The 17503-nt window shown below is 39.2% G+C and overlaps 1 protein-coding gene across 3 annotated transcripts in view; it reads left to right on the plus strand.

Annotated features, from left to right (window-relative positions):
- The first annotated feature begins 1 nt into the window (after window position 1).
- The window catches only part of GLRA2 (glycine receptor alpha 2), a 328750-nt gene continuing 311248 nt past the window's right edge, over window positions 2–17503 (plus strand). The window contains exons 1-2 of one of the 3 annotated variants that reach the window (XM_075335158.1): window positions 2–872; window positions 7338–7471. In XM_075335158.1, the coding sequence (XP_075191273.1) occupies window positions 805–872; window positions 7338–7471 (202 nt within the window). In that variant the 5' untranslated portion in view covers window positions 2–804. Of the gene's footprint in view, window positions 873–7337; window positions 7472–17503 lie in introns of those variants that run through there. The other 2 variants (XM_075335156.1, XM_075335157.1) reach the window with 2 other exon arrangements.

Below are 17503 nucleotides of genomic sequence, written 5' to 3' on the forward strand. Positions count from 1 at the left end.
TTTATAAGGGGGGATTGCAGTCAGCTGCCTTTTCCCACCCACATCAGCACAGTCCATAGTTGCTGTACTAAAAGCTTGTGTTCATTCCCCCACACTCCTCCTCCTCCTCCTCGTCTTCTTCTTCTTCTACATCAGCCTCAGTGTCAGCGGCAGCAGCACAGGGAGAAGTATCTGCTGCCAGAACGAAGCCCAGACGACGTCTTGGAGAGGAAAACGTTATCTTCCGACTCTCATTACTATTGCTCTCAATTGTCGGAACCATTTACTGGTCTCAATACTAAAAGCGCCATTTAACGCCACAAAAGTTCCCGGCTAGGAATGTCCCCTTCCTGGCCGCCCTCGCTATTTGTGTATATGGATGCTACTGTCAATATCGGACTCTCCCTGTCGGAGCTGTTGATATAATTATAACATCCGAGCCAAGTAGAGCAGCTTTTCTACCAGGGCGCCAAGCCATTGTGGGGATTCCGCTTTACGCTATGTTTATTAGGTAACAGCCCCCTGTACGGAGAATCCGGAGAATCCGGAGAGGAAAGCTCATCATCTGCTGTTCTGTATTTCCCTGCTGCCAAATAATGAGCCTGGGCTTAACCTGACAATGCTTCCAGACCGGAGCTCGCTGTCTATCCCCCCTATAGTCTGTAACAATGCAGATCTCCCTCATCTTCATCTCCAAGGAAAAATCATTCATGACGGATTTGGCATCTAGACAATAGGGGCTCTTTTTTTTCCTCTACTAAAGGTTTTTTTCATTGTCTGGAGTCATTTCTGGAGTATTTTCTACCTTAAAATAAATCAGGAGGAATGACCCGGCGGTTGGTTAACATTTTGACAGCATTCCTTGCATTATGCTTTGAGATCAATAACTTCAGGTAGGCAATATGTGTGATACCGTCCCTAATATTGATCAGCCCTGTGTTATATGACACATGTACAGTATTGGGTAGCTGCATGTATGATTGTCGTTCCATCTGATCCAGAATATGTATAAAAAGGCTTACACAGTCTATGGCAGAAGTTACCAGCACTGTGTGCTTGCTGGGTATCCATAGGAATGAGCATTGGTGGTGCCTCGTATTGCACAGTGCCTCCAATGGACTCCCTACTGGCTGACAGCTGGAAGAAAGAAGAAGAAGAGCAAGTATACAGGAACCTCCATCATCTATTTAGCTATGTAAATATCTATCATCTATATATCTATCCTTTATTATTATTTTCTGTCTATCCATCAATCTTTCTATCTTATCTATATATCTACATATCTTTCTACGTCTCTGTCTATTTATCATCTATCTATCTAATCTAGCTATTTATTCATTGTATCTATTATCTATCTATCAATCTATCTATGCTATATATCTACAATATTTATATATATACGGTGTACGTATATATATATATATATATATATATATATATATATATATATATATACGTATGTATATATATATATATATATACACGCACACACACATATTATATGTGTATAGATTTATAGACGTAGACATAGAAATATATATCATCTATATATCTATACTTTAGCATTATTTTCTATCTATCCCTTCTATCCCCTGAGTTTTCAATCTTTCTATCTTATCTATGTAACTTTCTATCATATGTATTAACAGTATCTATTGTTCTAAATATACAGTATATCATTTATATATATATATATATATGTATATATATATAAATATATATATAGAGAGAGAGAGAGAGAGAGAGAGAGAGCTATCCTTTAGCATTATTTTCTATCTATTCACTGAGTTTTCAATCTTTCTATCTTATCTATCTACAGTATCTATCTATCCATCTATCAGTTATGACAATGCCATGGGTTTACCTGCACTACTTTAACAAGCCGCAGAGAACACATTGTGATATGACAATGAGTTGTGTTAATTGATGAGATCAGCTCTGCTACATCTGCCTGTCTGTTTACATGTGTAACATTCTGCCTGTGGCTGTATTAGCTTATTAACGAGAATATTCTGGTTGCGCGTCCTTGTTTTCATACATATTCAATATCTGGAAAGGTCATCGGATTTCGGTATTTAATAAGCTCGGGGATGATTTATTGGAATGCACTTTATGAGCTTGTTTTATCACAGCATGAAATTAATTTTAATTACTGGGAATAATATATATATTTATATATATGTCTATGTATATACACAGACGAGCAAAAGGGTAATATATAATGTATTGAACTTTTGACTTTCAGGCTCCATATCTCACCATCCACTACAGCTTTGAGTGTGAGACTACCTTTATTTTATAGACAATCATCTTGGCTATATCATACATAAATTTGACTTGCAACTATTAAGCATATGATTAGTTATGTAGATTAATGTCATGTCTCTGCATTGTTACTGTTTTATACTACAAATTACAACCTGTTCTCACATTCCCTAATAGCTCAGTGTGTTATTAAGTTGATTCCCAAGTGAAATGTCAGTGGTTTGAATAGAGGAGCAGCCATGACGATTTCCCAAGAAAAGAGAAACAGCATCATTCACAGCGGTCTCTCAAGAAAATTGAGTGCCATGACAGTTGCAAGAATACATAAAGAGTCCGTCCACCCTTTGAAAAGCCAAGAGGTGGATGTAGAGACAAAATATTGTAGTCAACAAGTCGACTCATCAAAAGATCTATAAGTTCTGGTGTGACAAACACAGCAGTGGAGGCAGCTCATATGCTTCGTAATAGTGAGATCACAAACGTCTACTTAAGCGCCGTACGACGCATGTTACGCAAGACTGGAATGGTGGCCTGAAAAAAGTTAAGCCTCGACTTCAATATCAGAAGCGTCGGCTCAAGTTTGCTTAAAAGTATGAAAAGGGGACAGTTAGAAGATTGGAAACGGGTGATTTGGATCGATGAGATGAATGTCTATAGACTAGGCTCTGATGGGTGCAAATAGGTCTGGAAGAAACAAGGGAAAAAGGGGATAATAGATCGAGAAATTGAAGGAATTGTCAAGATCAGTGGAGGAAGCCTGATGATATGGGGTTGTTTCACAGCCAAAAGTGTTGGATACTTGACCAGGATCATTGGTGGTCTCAATGCTGAGCTATATGTGAGTATCTTACAAGAAAAGTTACTTCATACAATCGAGTATTATGAGTATGAAAAGGACGACATAGTGTTCCAGCAAGACAACGACCCAAAGCATGTCGAGATTGGCAAAGAATTGGTTCAATGACATTGCAGTGGAGGTGCTGGATGGGCCCCCACAGTCCCCAGACCTCAACCTAATCTAAAACACTTGTGAGCAGAGTTGAAGAAAAACATGTATACATACCCAAGTGAGTTCCCCTGTATGCACCAACACTAGGACCGTGTAGAAGAGACCTGGAATCAGATTTCGGTCGAGATATGCTTGATTCTGATCGATAGTATGCCCAGAAGGTTTCAGGAAGTGCTAAAAGCGAAAGGTGGATATACAAAATACTAACAACATAACAAAAATAAAAATTTAGGGGTTTATTTTAGGAGCAAAACAGTAACAATGCTGTGGCATGACAGGAATCTGCATAACTAATGCTAAATAATCGCAAGTCAAATTAATGTATGAGATAGTGAAGATGATTGTCTATAAAATGAAGAACGAAGGAAGTCTGACGTTCGAAGCTGTAGCGGATAGTGAGATTTGGCGTCTGAAAGTCAAGAGTTCAAAACATTGTTACTCTTTTGCTTTCCAGTGTGTGTATATATACAGTATATATATATATGTATATATATATATATACGGTATATATATATATCTATATATACAGTATATATATATATATATATATATGTATATATATGTATATATATATATATATATATATATATATATATATATATACATATATATATATATACGGTATATATATATATATATTAATATATACATACAGTATAGATACAGTATATATATATATATGTGTGTGTGTGTGTGTGTGTGTTGGTGCATATGTATATTGAAGTTTATTTAGATATTTCCAGAACAATATTTGAATTATAACATATACTGTGTATATATATATATATATATATATATATATATATATATATATATGTATATATTTAAACAAATATTATAGTTTATGTACTCTCTCTACGTGTGTATATATGTATGTAGATCCTGCGTGTAATGATTCTGATCCTTTTAGTTACCAAGCAGCCACACTTTACCACATGTATCCTTCATTCATCTTCCCACTTGAATGTACAGTATTCATCCATCCAGAGAAGCTCATTCATTGGATATTTGCACATTTTACTGATGGATGAGGAAACCTTTTAAATAGCTTTCAACTGAAGAATAAATAAAAAAAAATGACTGATTATTATATAATATCACTGATTACTGTATCAACATTGCTAATGAGGCCCGGATTATTTCTTGCATTGTACCCAGGTTATACAGGCCGGGTGTTCCATATTTCCGGGCTTTTCGGATGCCACGTAGCGTTATCGTTACCTTTGTGAAATACACTGGAGCTGCTCTGACGACAAATATAGGTCAGCAGCGTTACACATCTATGATAAATGAAGGCCACAGGATATAATGAAAGCACCAAGTAAATAAAAATGTCTGCCGTCTGATCTTACCATGAGATTATCATAAAGATATACAGAATGGAAACAGTAGTGGGACTTTTACATATAGTGAAGATTTACTAATAAGAACAGAGTTAAAATATGTAATTTATTAAAAAGTCACTACTAAATAATTCTGGGTCACAGCCAATAGGATCACCCATCTTTGTCAGGCAGCTGAATGGCAAATCTAGTTAGGATCTGCTCATTGTCTAATTAGTTTTACTGCCATTCAGGAGTCTGAAGAAAATGGGTGACAGCACTGTAATTCATATTGGTGCCATAGGTTTTATCCACAACCATATACATTAGATTAATGTTGCCTGATCATGACAATTTCAGTAGGACCAACTTGCTTTTCCTTGACTAGTCTCAAAAGAAAGAAGGATTGGGCAGATGGATTTTTAGTATGCTTAATCATTTTGTTACCAAAAATGTTTGGCAGCCATTTATTCCTCTCTCACCTCACAGAACACTCAAATCATTTGTATCTATGCATTTGTATATGTGTACTTGTATGAATGTGTATTTTCATATATGTGGATGTGTATATACTGTATATGTATGTGGATGTGTGTGTGTATGCATGTTTATGTGCATGTTTGTGTAGGTCTGTGAATATGTACAGTATATATATGTGTATGCATATGTTAGTATAAATATGTATGCATGCATGTCTGTGTATGTATGTAAGTTACATAGTGTTTAAGGTTGAAGGTGGACTTTAGTTCATCGAGTTAAGCCTATGTCCCAAACTGTCATGTGGTTATGTATGCATGAATGTGCATGTATACATCTGCATGTTTGTGCATTTGTATGCATGTGTATTTGTATATGTATGCATGCATGCATATGTTAGTATAAATATGTATGTGTACATATGCATATGCATGAATATGTATGTGTGCATCTGGATGTGTGTGCAATGCATGTATTATTATTATTTATTATTATAGCACCATTTATTCCATGGCGCTTTAAAATGATGTGTGTATATACATTATATACATGGGTATGTGTACATCCAAGGTGGTAGTTCCAGCAATCAGGTCCAGAAAAAATAATTATAAAAATACAATTTTGTTTAATAATTATCATTAATCCTAATCTAGTGGTCTTCTTGGATCAGGGGAGCTGGATAAAACTTTTTTCATGTATTTCATATGGGTATGTATATGTACACATGTTTATGTATATATTTCATGTGTATGTGTATGTATGTACGTTTATGTGTATGGGAAAAGGAGAGATAGCTACTGGCTGTCTAAAGTGTATGCTTAAAGTGCACCAATCACCAGGATTTTCCTATATAAACTAAAGCCAGTGCTATACTGACACAATCAGGCTGATTCTATACATACCTTTAGTTGTTAGCTAGGATGTATAGGTATTGAAACACAAGCAAGTAAAGTTTGTAAAATGAGCAGCTTTTTGATTGGCAGCAGCTGCTGATCAGCTGATAGCTGGGGTGGGTTTTGATAGTGATTGGTGATTGGTTTGCTTTAAGTAAAACCTGAAAAGAGTTTTAAGGGTTTGTATCGTTTAAAGATTTGTAAGAAATGAGACAGAAACATAGACTGCTGTTATTATTATTAGATTTGTAAATTTAAAAGGATATTAAAGGGGTAATGTCATATTAAGAAGTGATGTCCCAATGCATGGATATGTCTTTACTGCATTCTCATGTGTCAGTTTTTGAAAATGAAGGTGCAACAGCCTCTCCGGCATTAACCCTACACGGAGCAGATCTCCTCCACCTATAGCTCAAGGAACCGCAGTGCAACTCAATTCAGGTTGAATAAGCTGTGCTGCAGTTCCCTGGGCAGCAGGAGGATGGGGCGCTGTGTGGGATAAGACTGTGAAGGATAAGTGCTAGTGCTGTAGCTCCTTTTATTGGATAAATCATTGGGGTTCTGGCAGTTGAACCTCATCAATCAGTGAATATTAATATATCCTGGTAATAAGCTATCATGTTAGGAAAACTCTTTTAAAGGGAACCTGTCACCACTTTTTCAACTTATAGGCTGCAGCCACCACCAGTGGGCTCTTATATACAGGATTCTAACATGCTGTATATAAGAGCCCAGGCCGCTGTGAGAACATAAAATACACTTTATAATACTTACCTAACGGTTGCGCTTTGGTGAAGTTGGGTCATATGGGCATCTCCGTTGTCGGTGCCGGCTCCGCCTCTTTCAACCATCCTTGTCCTCCTTCTGAAGCCTGTGTTCCTACGTCATACGCAATCGCCGGTCCCACGCAGGCGAACTACAATACATTGATCTGCCCTGCTCAGGGCAGATCAAAGTGCGCCTGCACAGGGCCTCAATGCCGGCGAGTATGGATGACATAGACACGTCATGCACCCTGGCTACAGTAGAAGGAAGACAAAGATGGCCGAAAGAGGTGGTGCCGGCACCAGACAACAGAGACGCCCATATGACCCAACTCCACTGCAGCGCAACTGTTAGGTGGGTATTCTAAAATATTTTTTATGTTCTACACAGCGGCTTGGGCTCTTATAACAGCATGTTAGAATGCAGTATATTCGAGCCCAGTGGTGGTGGCCGCAGCTTATAGGCCAAAAAAGTGGTGTCAGGTTCCCTTTAAGGATGTTGCTATATAATAAATCTTAATATATGGTCACTTTTCTTATACTATGGGTATTTTTTTTATGAAATATAGGAAATGTCACATTATCTCCAGTGATCATCACATTAATACTGATATCAATGATATTTTAGGTCGGCTTATTGTAAAGAACATGACTCCAGGTCTGGGAAATCTCCACCCCAGAGCATGTCTCCTTCTGATTTTTTGGACAAACTCATGGGAAGGACATCAGGATATGATGCAAGAATCAGACCAAACTTTAAAGGTAAGATTATAGATAACGTTATCATTACATAGGGGATAAATACTTCTCATCTTATCAGAACACCGGCCCACTCATTCACAACAAGGGACACCACAGATTGCAGGACTGCAATAAGGCTCTCCAATGTACATAGAAATATAATGGGCCTTGGGTACAAAAACTGAGAAAAGATCAACTCCTTTATATTCAAACCTCTGATGGAGAAATCAGAAGGGATCTGATTGATCGCTCTATGGTTTGTGAGCATCAGATTTGTACCTAAGCCCTCATTGTGCCATAGGATAGAAATACCCATCAAGAACCATGCTGATATATATATATATATCAGCATGGTTCTTGAAAGGTAAAATATGTATGATTTAGGAAAAAAATATTAAATGGCAGTCCCATATTGCTATACTCGGGACCTCCATCAAGTATTTGTATATGTATATATATATTTATATATTATATAAAGCTGAGTGTATGTATGTGTGTGTGTGTGTGTGTGTGTGTGTGTGTGTGTATGTATGTCCGCTAAAGGAATCCGCACCATTGCATTTACAATCACAAAATTTTGCACAGATGCCCCATGTGACTCAGGGAATGTCATAGACTATGTTTTGACGGGAAAATTTAACCCCGCACTTTACAGTTACTCTCCAAAAAACCTGCCTCCATTAAAGTCAATGGATCTGCGAGCTAAAGGTTATTAATAGCAACTGTGATTGGTTGCTATAGGAACAAAGACCATTCGTAGTATAAGAAGCTTATGTGTGAGGTAATAAGATGTCGGTGGGGAGACGGATAGAGAGAGACAGAAAGAGACAGACAGACATAGGCACAGACAGAGTAAGGGGTACTTTGCACACTACGACATCGCAGGTGCGATGTCGGTGGGGTCATGTCGAAAGTGACGCACTTCCTGCGTCGCTCTCGACATCGTAGTGTGTAAATCCTAGATGATACGATTAACGAGCGCAAAAGCATCGTAATGGTATCATCGGTGTAGTGTCGGCGAATTCCATAATTACGCTGACGCGACGGTCCGATGTTGTTCCTCATTCCTGCGGCAGCACACATCGCTGTGTGTGAAGTCACAGGAGCAAGGAACATCTCCTACCTGCGTCACCGTGGCTCCCGTCGGTTATGCGGAAGGAAGGAGGTGGGCGGGATGTTTACATCACGCTCATCTCCGCCCCTCCGCTCCTATTATCCGCCTGCCGTGTGACGTCGCAGTGACGCCGCACGACCCGCCCCCTTAATAAGGAGGCGGTTCGCCGGCCACAGCGACGTCGCATGGCAGGTGAGTGTATGTGAAGCAGCCGTAGCGATAATATAATAATAATAATAATTTATTCATTTATATAGCGCTATTAATTCCACAGCGCATGACATACATTGGAAACACTGTCCCCATTGGGGCTCACAATCTAGAGTCCCTATCTATATGTCTTTTGGAGTGTGGGAGGAAACCGGAGACCCCGGAGGAAACCCACGCAAACACCGGGAAAACATACAAACTCCTTGCAGATGTTGTCCTTGGTGGGATTTGAACCCACGACCCCAGCGCTGCAAGACTGCAGTGCTAACCACTGAGCCACCGTGCCGCCCAATATTCGCTATGGCAGCTATCACAATGATATCGCAGCTGCGACAGGGGCGGGGACTATCGCGCTCGGCATCGCAGCATCGGCTTGCGATGTCGCAGTGGGCAAAGTACCCCTAAGAGGCAGACAGAGACAGACAGAGAAAGACAGACAGAGAAAGAGACAGAGGGAGAGACAGTCAAACATAGACACAGACAGAGTAAGAGGCAGACAGAGAGACAGATGTGAAAGAGACAGACAGAGACAGACAAAGAGAGATGAGGAAAGAGATAGACAGGGAAAGACACAGACGGGGAAAGTGACATTCGGGGAAAGAGACATTCGAGGAAAGAGACAGATGGGGAAAGAGACAGACAGGAAAAGAGGCAGACGAGGAAAGAGGCAGAAGGGAAAAGAGGCAGACAGAGAAAGAGACAGAGAGTCAGAGACAGACCGAGAAAGAAAGAGAGACAGACAATAAAAGAGACAGACAGACAGACAGGCACAGACAGGGAAAGAGACAGACAGGGAAAGAGACAGACAGAGGCATGCAGAAACAGACAGACAGGCACAGACAGGGAAACAGACAGATAGAGACAGACAGACAGGGAAAGAGACAGAGAGAGACAGACAGACAGTCAAAAAGACAGAGGCAGACAGATACAGACAGAGAAAGAGGCAGGCACAGACAGACAGACAGAGAAAGAGACGGATAGACAGGAAAAGAGAAAGAGACAGGGAAAGAGACAGAGAAAGATACAGACAGACAAAGAATGAGACAGAGACAGGGAAAGAGATGGGGAAAGAGACAGGGAAAGAGACAGACAGTGAAAGAGACAAACGGGGAAAGAGACATAGCTGGAATGAGACAGACCTGGAACGAGACAGATTTGGAATGAGACAAACAGGAAAAGAGATAGACGGGGAAAGAGATAGACCAGGAAAGAGTCAGACCAGGAAAGAGACAGACCGGGAAAGAGACAGACCGGGAAAGAGACAGACCTCGAAAGAGACAGACCTGGAACGAAACAGACCTGGAATGAGACAGATTTGGAACGAGACAAATGGGGAAAGAGACAGACCAGGAAAGAGACAGACCAGGAAAGAGACAGACCGGGAAAGAAACCAACCTGGAAAGAGACAGACGGGGAAAGAGTTAGAGAGAGAGACAGAAACAGACAGACACAGAGCTAGAGAGAGACAGAAAGACAGACACAGAGATAGAGTCAGACAGACAGACACAGAGATAGAGAGAGAGACAGACACAGACACAGAAATAGAGACAGAAAGACAGACACAGAGATAGAGAGAGACAGAGAGACTGATACAGAGACAGACAGAGAGATAAACACAGACAGACAGACATGGATAGAAACAGAGACACACATGGATAGAGACAGACACACAGACAGACAGGGAAAGAGACAGACATGGAAAGAGACAGAGAGACAGACACACAGAAACAGACAGATAGACAGACACACAGAGAGAGGAACACAGACAGAGAGACAGAAAGAGACAGTCAGAAAGAAACAGACAGAAAGAGACAGACAGACAGAAAGAGACATAGACATAAAGACACATAGACAGACAGACAGAGACTGGGAGAGAGACAGTTACTATCCCAGGAAACGCCCGGGTACTACAGCTAGTATATATATATTTATATATATATATGTGTGTGTATATATATATATATATATATATACATATATATATATATATATATATATATATATATATATATATATATATATATATATATATTGTATGTGTGTGTGTGGTGTGAGTGTATATATATATATATATATATATACAGTTAGGTCCAGAAATATTTGGACAGTGACACAAGTTTTGTTATTTTAGCTGTTTACAAAAACATGTTCAGAAATACAATTATATATATAATATGGGCTGAAAGTGCACACTCCCAGCTACAATATGAGAGTTTTCACATCCAAATCGGAGAAAGGGTTTAGGAATCATAGCTCTGTAATGCATAGCCTCCTCTTTTTCAAGGGACCAAAAGTAATTGGACAAGGGACTCTAAGGGCTGCAATTAACTCTGAAGGCGTCTCCCTCGTTAACCTGTAATCAATGAAGTAGTTAAAAGGTCTGGGGTTGATTACAGGTGTGTGGTTTTGTATTTGGAAGCTGTTGCTGTGACCAGACAACATGCGGTCTAAGGAACTCTCAATTGAGGTGAAGCAGAACATCCTGAGGCTGAAAAAAAAGAAAAAATCCATCAGAGAGATAGCAGACATGCTTGGAGTAGCAAAATCAACAGTAGGGTACATTCTGAGAAAAAAGGAATTGACTGGTGAGCTTGGGAACTCAAAAAGGCCTGGGCGTCCACGGATGACAACAGTGGTGGATGATCGCCGCATACTTTCTTTGGTGAAGAAGAACCCGTTCACAACATCAACTGAAGTGCAGAACACTCGCAGTGAACACTCGCAGTGAAGTAGGTGTATCTGTCTCTAAGTCAACAGTAAAGAGAAGACTCCATGAAAGTAAATACAAAGGGTTCACATCTAGATGCAAACCATTCATCAATTCCAAAAATAGACAGGCCAGAGTTAAATTTGCTGAAAAACACCTCATGAAGCCAGCTCAGTTCTGGAAAAGTATTCTATGGACAGATGAGACAAAGATCAACCTGTACCAGAATGATGGGAAGAAAAAAGTTTGGAGAAGAAAGGGAACGGCACATGATCCAAGGCACACCACATCCTCTGTAAAACATGGTGGAGGCAACGTGATGGCATGGGCATGCATGGCTTTCAATGGCACTGGGTCATTTGTGTTTATTGATGACATAACAGCAGACAAGAGTAGCCGGATGAATTCTGAAGTGTACCGGGATATACTTTCAGCCCAGATTCAGCCAAATGCCGCAAAGTTGATCGGACGGCGCTTCATAGTACAGATGGACAATGACCCCAAGCATACAGCCAAAGCTACCCAGGAGTTCATGAGTGCAAAAAAGTGGAACATTCTGCAATGGCCAAGTCAATCACCAGATCTTAACCCAATTGAGCATACATTTCACTTGCTCAAATCCAGACTTAAGACGGAAAGACCCACAAACAAGCAAGACCTGAAGGCTGCGGCTGTAAAGGCCTGGCAAAGCATTAAGAAGGAGGAAACCCAGCGTTTGGTGATGTCCATGGGTTCCAGACTTAAGGCAGTGATTGCCTCCAAAGGATTCGCAACAAAATATTGAAAATAAAAATATTTTGTTTGGGTTTGGTTTATTTGTCCAATTACTTTTGACCTCCTAAAATGTGGAGTGTTTGTAAAGAAATGTGTACAATTCCTACAATTTCTATCAGATATTTTTGTTCAAACCTTCAAATTAAACGTTACAATCTTCACTTGAATTCTGTTGTAGAGGTTTCATTTCAAATCCAATGTGGTGGCATGCAGAGCCCAACTCGCGAAAATTGTGTCACTGTCCAAATATTTCTGGACCTAACTGTATATATTTATATATATAGAGAGAGGCAATGAGGAGACCAGCTCACCCATAACAGCTCTGTATGAATAATTCTTCCTGTTATCCTGAATATTGCACGGATCCAGTCCGGGAGTAGATCTTGAACAATGTGGAAAAGTCAAAACTTTTGGCTTGGACCGTGAAGAAATGTATTGTCCATAACGCACATTTCGTTAATTAACATTAACGCAATTTCCTGCAACTTATTATTCACAGCTTTGCTATCTTTTTTAATTTTTCTACCAATAAATCCATAGTTTTATGCCAACCGTACCTCTTGATATTTGCTGGATCCCTTTTCCATATATATATATATATATATATATATATATATATATATATGTATATATATATATATATATATATATATATACACATACATATAAATACTTGATGAAGGTCCCAAATCCGAATATAGCATATATATAGGACTGCCATTTAATATTTTTTTTCCTAAATCATACATCCCCTTTGGGTACAATATTAGTTACAATCAACTATTTTTAGCCCAGAATAATAACATCTAAAATGATATTTTCATTCTATGCATGTATGTAACAGCATTGTATATTTGGGGGTTTTCCAAAGTTTTAAAAAGTTTGTTAATCTTGCTTTGGTAATGTTACTTTTCTCTGCTATGAGATTTAAAGGTTCGGGTTTTTTTGGTTGTTTTTTTTTTAAATACTTTCCAGCTAATATAATCCCTTGCAATTAAAGGTAATTATAACTAAGTAACTTAATTCAATGAAACCATTTCCTTATGTCTATATTCACATTTAGCAGCCGCATTACGTTTTTTGCTGAATGCAGTCTAAACGTTATTGTTAGACAAGGGCATCTATACATGTTATATATATATCCAAACCTATAACTAGAAAGAGTCATATGTCCACCAGAGTAAATAATCAAATTAGTTTATTAAATACACATCATGATAAGATAACACAGTACAAAAAGAAAAAAGTAAAAACAAGGTGCAGAGTAAGGAATACAAGTAAGCAGAAAACCACAATGCAGAAAAAACTAACACAGGGTGGATGTAAATCTTGCAGAGGGATGCAGCAGTCTTGAAATTGCCAAACATTTGAAGCGTGATCACCGAACAATCAAGCGTTTCATGGCAAATAACCAACAGGGTCGCAAGAAGCGTGTTGGGCAAAAAAGTTGCAAAATAACTGCCCCTGAATTGAGGAAAATCAAGCGTGAAGCTGCCAAGATGCCATTTGCCACCAGTTTGGCCATATTTCAGAGCGGCAACGTTACTGGAGTATCAAAAAGCACAAGGTGTGCCATACTCAGGGACATGGCCATGGTAAGGAAAGATGAAAAACAACCACCTTTCAACAAGAAACATAAGATAAAACGTCAAGACTGGGCCAAGAAATATCTTAAGACTGATTTTTCAAAGGCTTTATGAGCTGATGAAATATGAGTGACTCTTGATGGGCCAGATGGATGGGCCAGAGGCTGGATCAGTAAAGGGCAGAGAGCTCCACTCCGACTCAGACGCCAGCAAGGTGGAGGTGGGGTACTGGTATGGGCTGGTATCATCAAAGATGAACTTGTGGGATCTTTTTGGGTTGAGGATGGAGTGAAGCTCAACTCCCAGACCTACTGCCAGTTTCTGGAAGACAACTTCTTGAAACAGTGGTACAGGAAGAAGTCAGTATTGTTCAAGAAAAACTTGATTTTCATGCAGGACAATGCTTCATCACATGCATCCAATTACTCCACAGCGTGGCTTGCCAGTAAAGGTCTAAAAGATGAAAAAATAATGACATGGCTTCCTTGTTCACCTAATCTGAACCCCATAGAAAACCTATGGTCCCTCATAAAATGTGAGATCTACAGGGAGGGAAAACAGTGCACCTCTCAGAACAGTGTCTGGGAGGCTGTGGTGGCTGCTGCATGCAATGTTGATCGTAAACAGATCAAGCAACTGACAGAATCTATGGATGGTAGGCTGTTGAGTGTCATCATAAAGAAAGGTGGCTATTTTGGTCACTAATTTTTTTGGTTTTTGTTTTTGCATGTCAGAAATGTTTATTTCTAAATTTTGTGCAGTTACAGTTAGGTCCAGAAATATTTGGACAGTGACACAAGTTTTGTTATTTTAGCTGTTTACAAAAACATGTTCAGAAATACAATTATATATATATATAATATGGGCTGAAAGTGCACACCAGCTGCAATATGAGAGTTTTCACATCCAAATCGGAGAAAGGGTTTAGGAATCATAGCTCTGTAATGCATAGCCTCCTCTTTTTCAAGGGACCAAAAGTAATTGGACAAGGGACTCTAAGGGCTGCAATTAACTCTGAAGGCGTCTCCCTCGTTAACCTGTAATCAATGAAGTAGTTAAAAGGTCTGGGGTTGATTACAGGTGTGTGGTTTTGCATTTGGAAGCTGTTGCTGTGACCAGACAACATGCGGTCTAAGGAACTCTCAATTGAGGTGAACCAGAACATCCTGAGGCTGAAAAAAAAGAAAAAAATCCATCAGAGAGATAGCAGACATGCTTGGAGTAGCAAAATCAACAGTCGGGTACATTCTGAGAAAAAAGGAATTGACTGGTGAGCTTGGGAACTCAAAAAGGCCTGGGCGTCCACGGATGACAACAATGCTGGATGATCGCCGCATACTTTCTTTGGTGAAGAAGAACCCGTTCACAACATCAACTAAAGTCCAGAACACTCTCAGTGAAGTAGGTGTATCTGTCTCTAAGTCAACAGTAAAGAGAAGACTCCATGAAAGTAAATACAAAGGGTTCACATCTAGATGCAAACCATTCATCAATTCCAAAAATAGACAGGCCAGAGTTAAATTTGCTGAAAAACACCTCATGAAGCCAGCTCAGTTCTGGAAAAGTATTCTATGGACAGATGAGACAAAGATCAACCTGTACCAGAATGATGGGAAGAAAAAAGTTTGGAGAAGAAAGGGAACGGCACATGATCCAAGGCACACCACATCCTCTGTAAAACATGGTGGAGGCAACGTGATGGCATGGGCATGCATGGCTTTCAATGGCACTGGGTCACTTGTGTTTATTGATGACATAACAGCAGACAAGAGTAGCCGGATGAATTCTGAAGTGTACCGGGATATACTTTCAGCCCAGATTCAGCCAAATGCCACAAAGTTGATCAGACGGCGCTTCATAGTACAGATGGACAATGACCCCAAGCATACAGCCAAAGCTACCCAGGAGTTCATGAGTGCAAAAAAGTGGAACATTCTGCAATGGCCAAGTCAATCACCAGATCTTAACCCAATTGAGCATGCATTTCACTTGCTCAAATCCAGACTTAAGACGGAAAGACCCACAAACAAGCAAGACCTGAAGGCTGCGGCTGTAAAGGCCTGGCAAAGCATTAAGAAGGAGGAAACCCAGCGTTTGGTGATGTCCATGGGTTCCAGACTTAAGGCAGTGATTGCCTCCAAAGGATTTGCAACAAAATATTGAAAATAAAAATATTTTGTTTGGGTTTGGTTTATTTGTCCAATTACTTTTGACCTCCTAAAATGTGGAGTGTTTGTAAAGTAATGTGTACAATTCCTACAATTTCTATCAGATATTTTTGTTCAAACCTTCAAATTAAACGTTACAATCTGCACTTGAATTCTGTTGTAGAGATTTCATTTCAAATCCAATGTGGTGGCATGCAGAGCCCAACTCGTGAAAATTGTGTCACTGTCCAAATATTTCTGGACCTAACTGTATATTGGTTTATCTAGTGAAAATAAACAAGTGAGATGGGAATATATTTGGTTTTTATTAAGTTGCCTAATAATTCTGCACAGTAATAGTTACCTGCACAAACAGATATCCTCCTAAGATAGGCAAATCTAAAAAAAACCACTCCAACTTCCAAAAATATTAAGCTTTGATATTTATGAATCTTTTGGGTTGATTGAGAACATAGTTGTTGATCAATAATAAAAAAATACTCTAAAATACAACTTGCCTAATAATTCTGCACACAGTGTAGATTAAGGAAAAAATTCATTGGAGTAAGTTTATTTACATGTTAACAGGCCATGTCACCAAAGTGATCAAAAATGTTCATGACTTGGTGTCGGATTTAAAGAATGTCAGTCAGATCTGAGGTTTCTCAACAATGTTCTAGCCTGAAAAGTATCAAAAACCTCATACATGCATCCAATCTGCATCACTGTCCATGTATCCAATATGAAAAAATGCCATTGGGACTTCACAAATAGGATATTTAGTTAAGGATACATTCCCACCTCAATTTCAATTTTCACATCCACCAAAATGAGCAGTTTTTCTCCCATGTGTTGCCCGTATTACCTTAGTTTTTTTACATTAGCCTTTTCTTTTTTTTCCTCCATTTTTTTTTTAAATTTGAAGAAGGTAAACTGTCTGATCTTTTCTTAAAATTAAAAAAGGTTGTACACTACTTTAATATTGATGACATGCTTATGTCATACCCAAGGGGTGGGGTCTCAGCAAAAGAAAAATAATGTTGCTTCCTGGTATGAGCTATGTTGGCTGAGGCCCCTCCCCTTCTGGTCACCTGGGTATGACAACAGCACAGGTCCTTCTAGTCACTTAGTAAAATGTTTCTATAATAGAATTAGCATAAATAACAGGGGGAGAACGGATAGACAGGGGGCAGGAATCACTATGAATACCCACCCCAGCTATCAGTTGATTGGCAGCTGTTGGCACTCTAAAAGCTGCTCATTTTACAAACTTTACTTGCTTGTATTTTAAAACCTATATATCTGAGCTGACAACTAAAGGTATGTAGAGAATCAGCCTGATAGTGCCAGTATAACACTGGCTTTAGGTTATATAGGAAAATCCTGATTATTGGTGCGCTTTAACACATAGCACAAAAACCTGACCAGTATTCTTTGTGAGTCCAATCCTAGTAAAGGGAGCATGAATACATACATCTTGATATGATCAGTAGCTGTGAAATTCCATCAGTAGCT

Source organism: Anomaloglossus baeobatrachus, chromosome 2 (genome assembly GCF_048569485.1).
Source record: "Anomaloglossus baeobatrachus isolate aAnoBae1 chromosome 2, aAnoBae1.hap1, whole genome shotgun sequence".
Lineage (NCBI taxonomy): Eukaryota > Metazoa > Chordata > Amphibia > Anura > Aromobatidae > Anomaloglossus > Anomaloglossus baeobatrachus.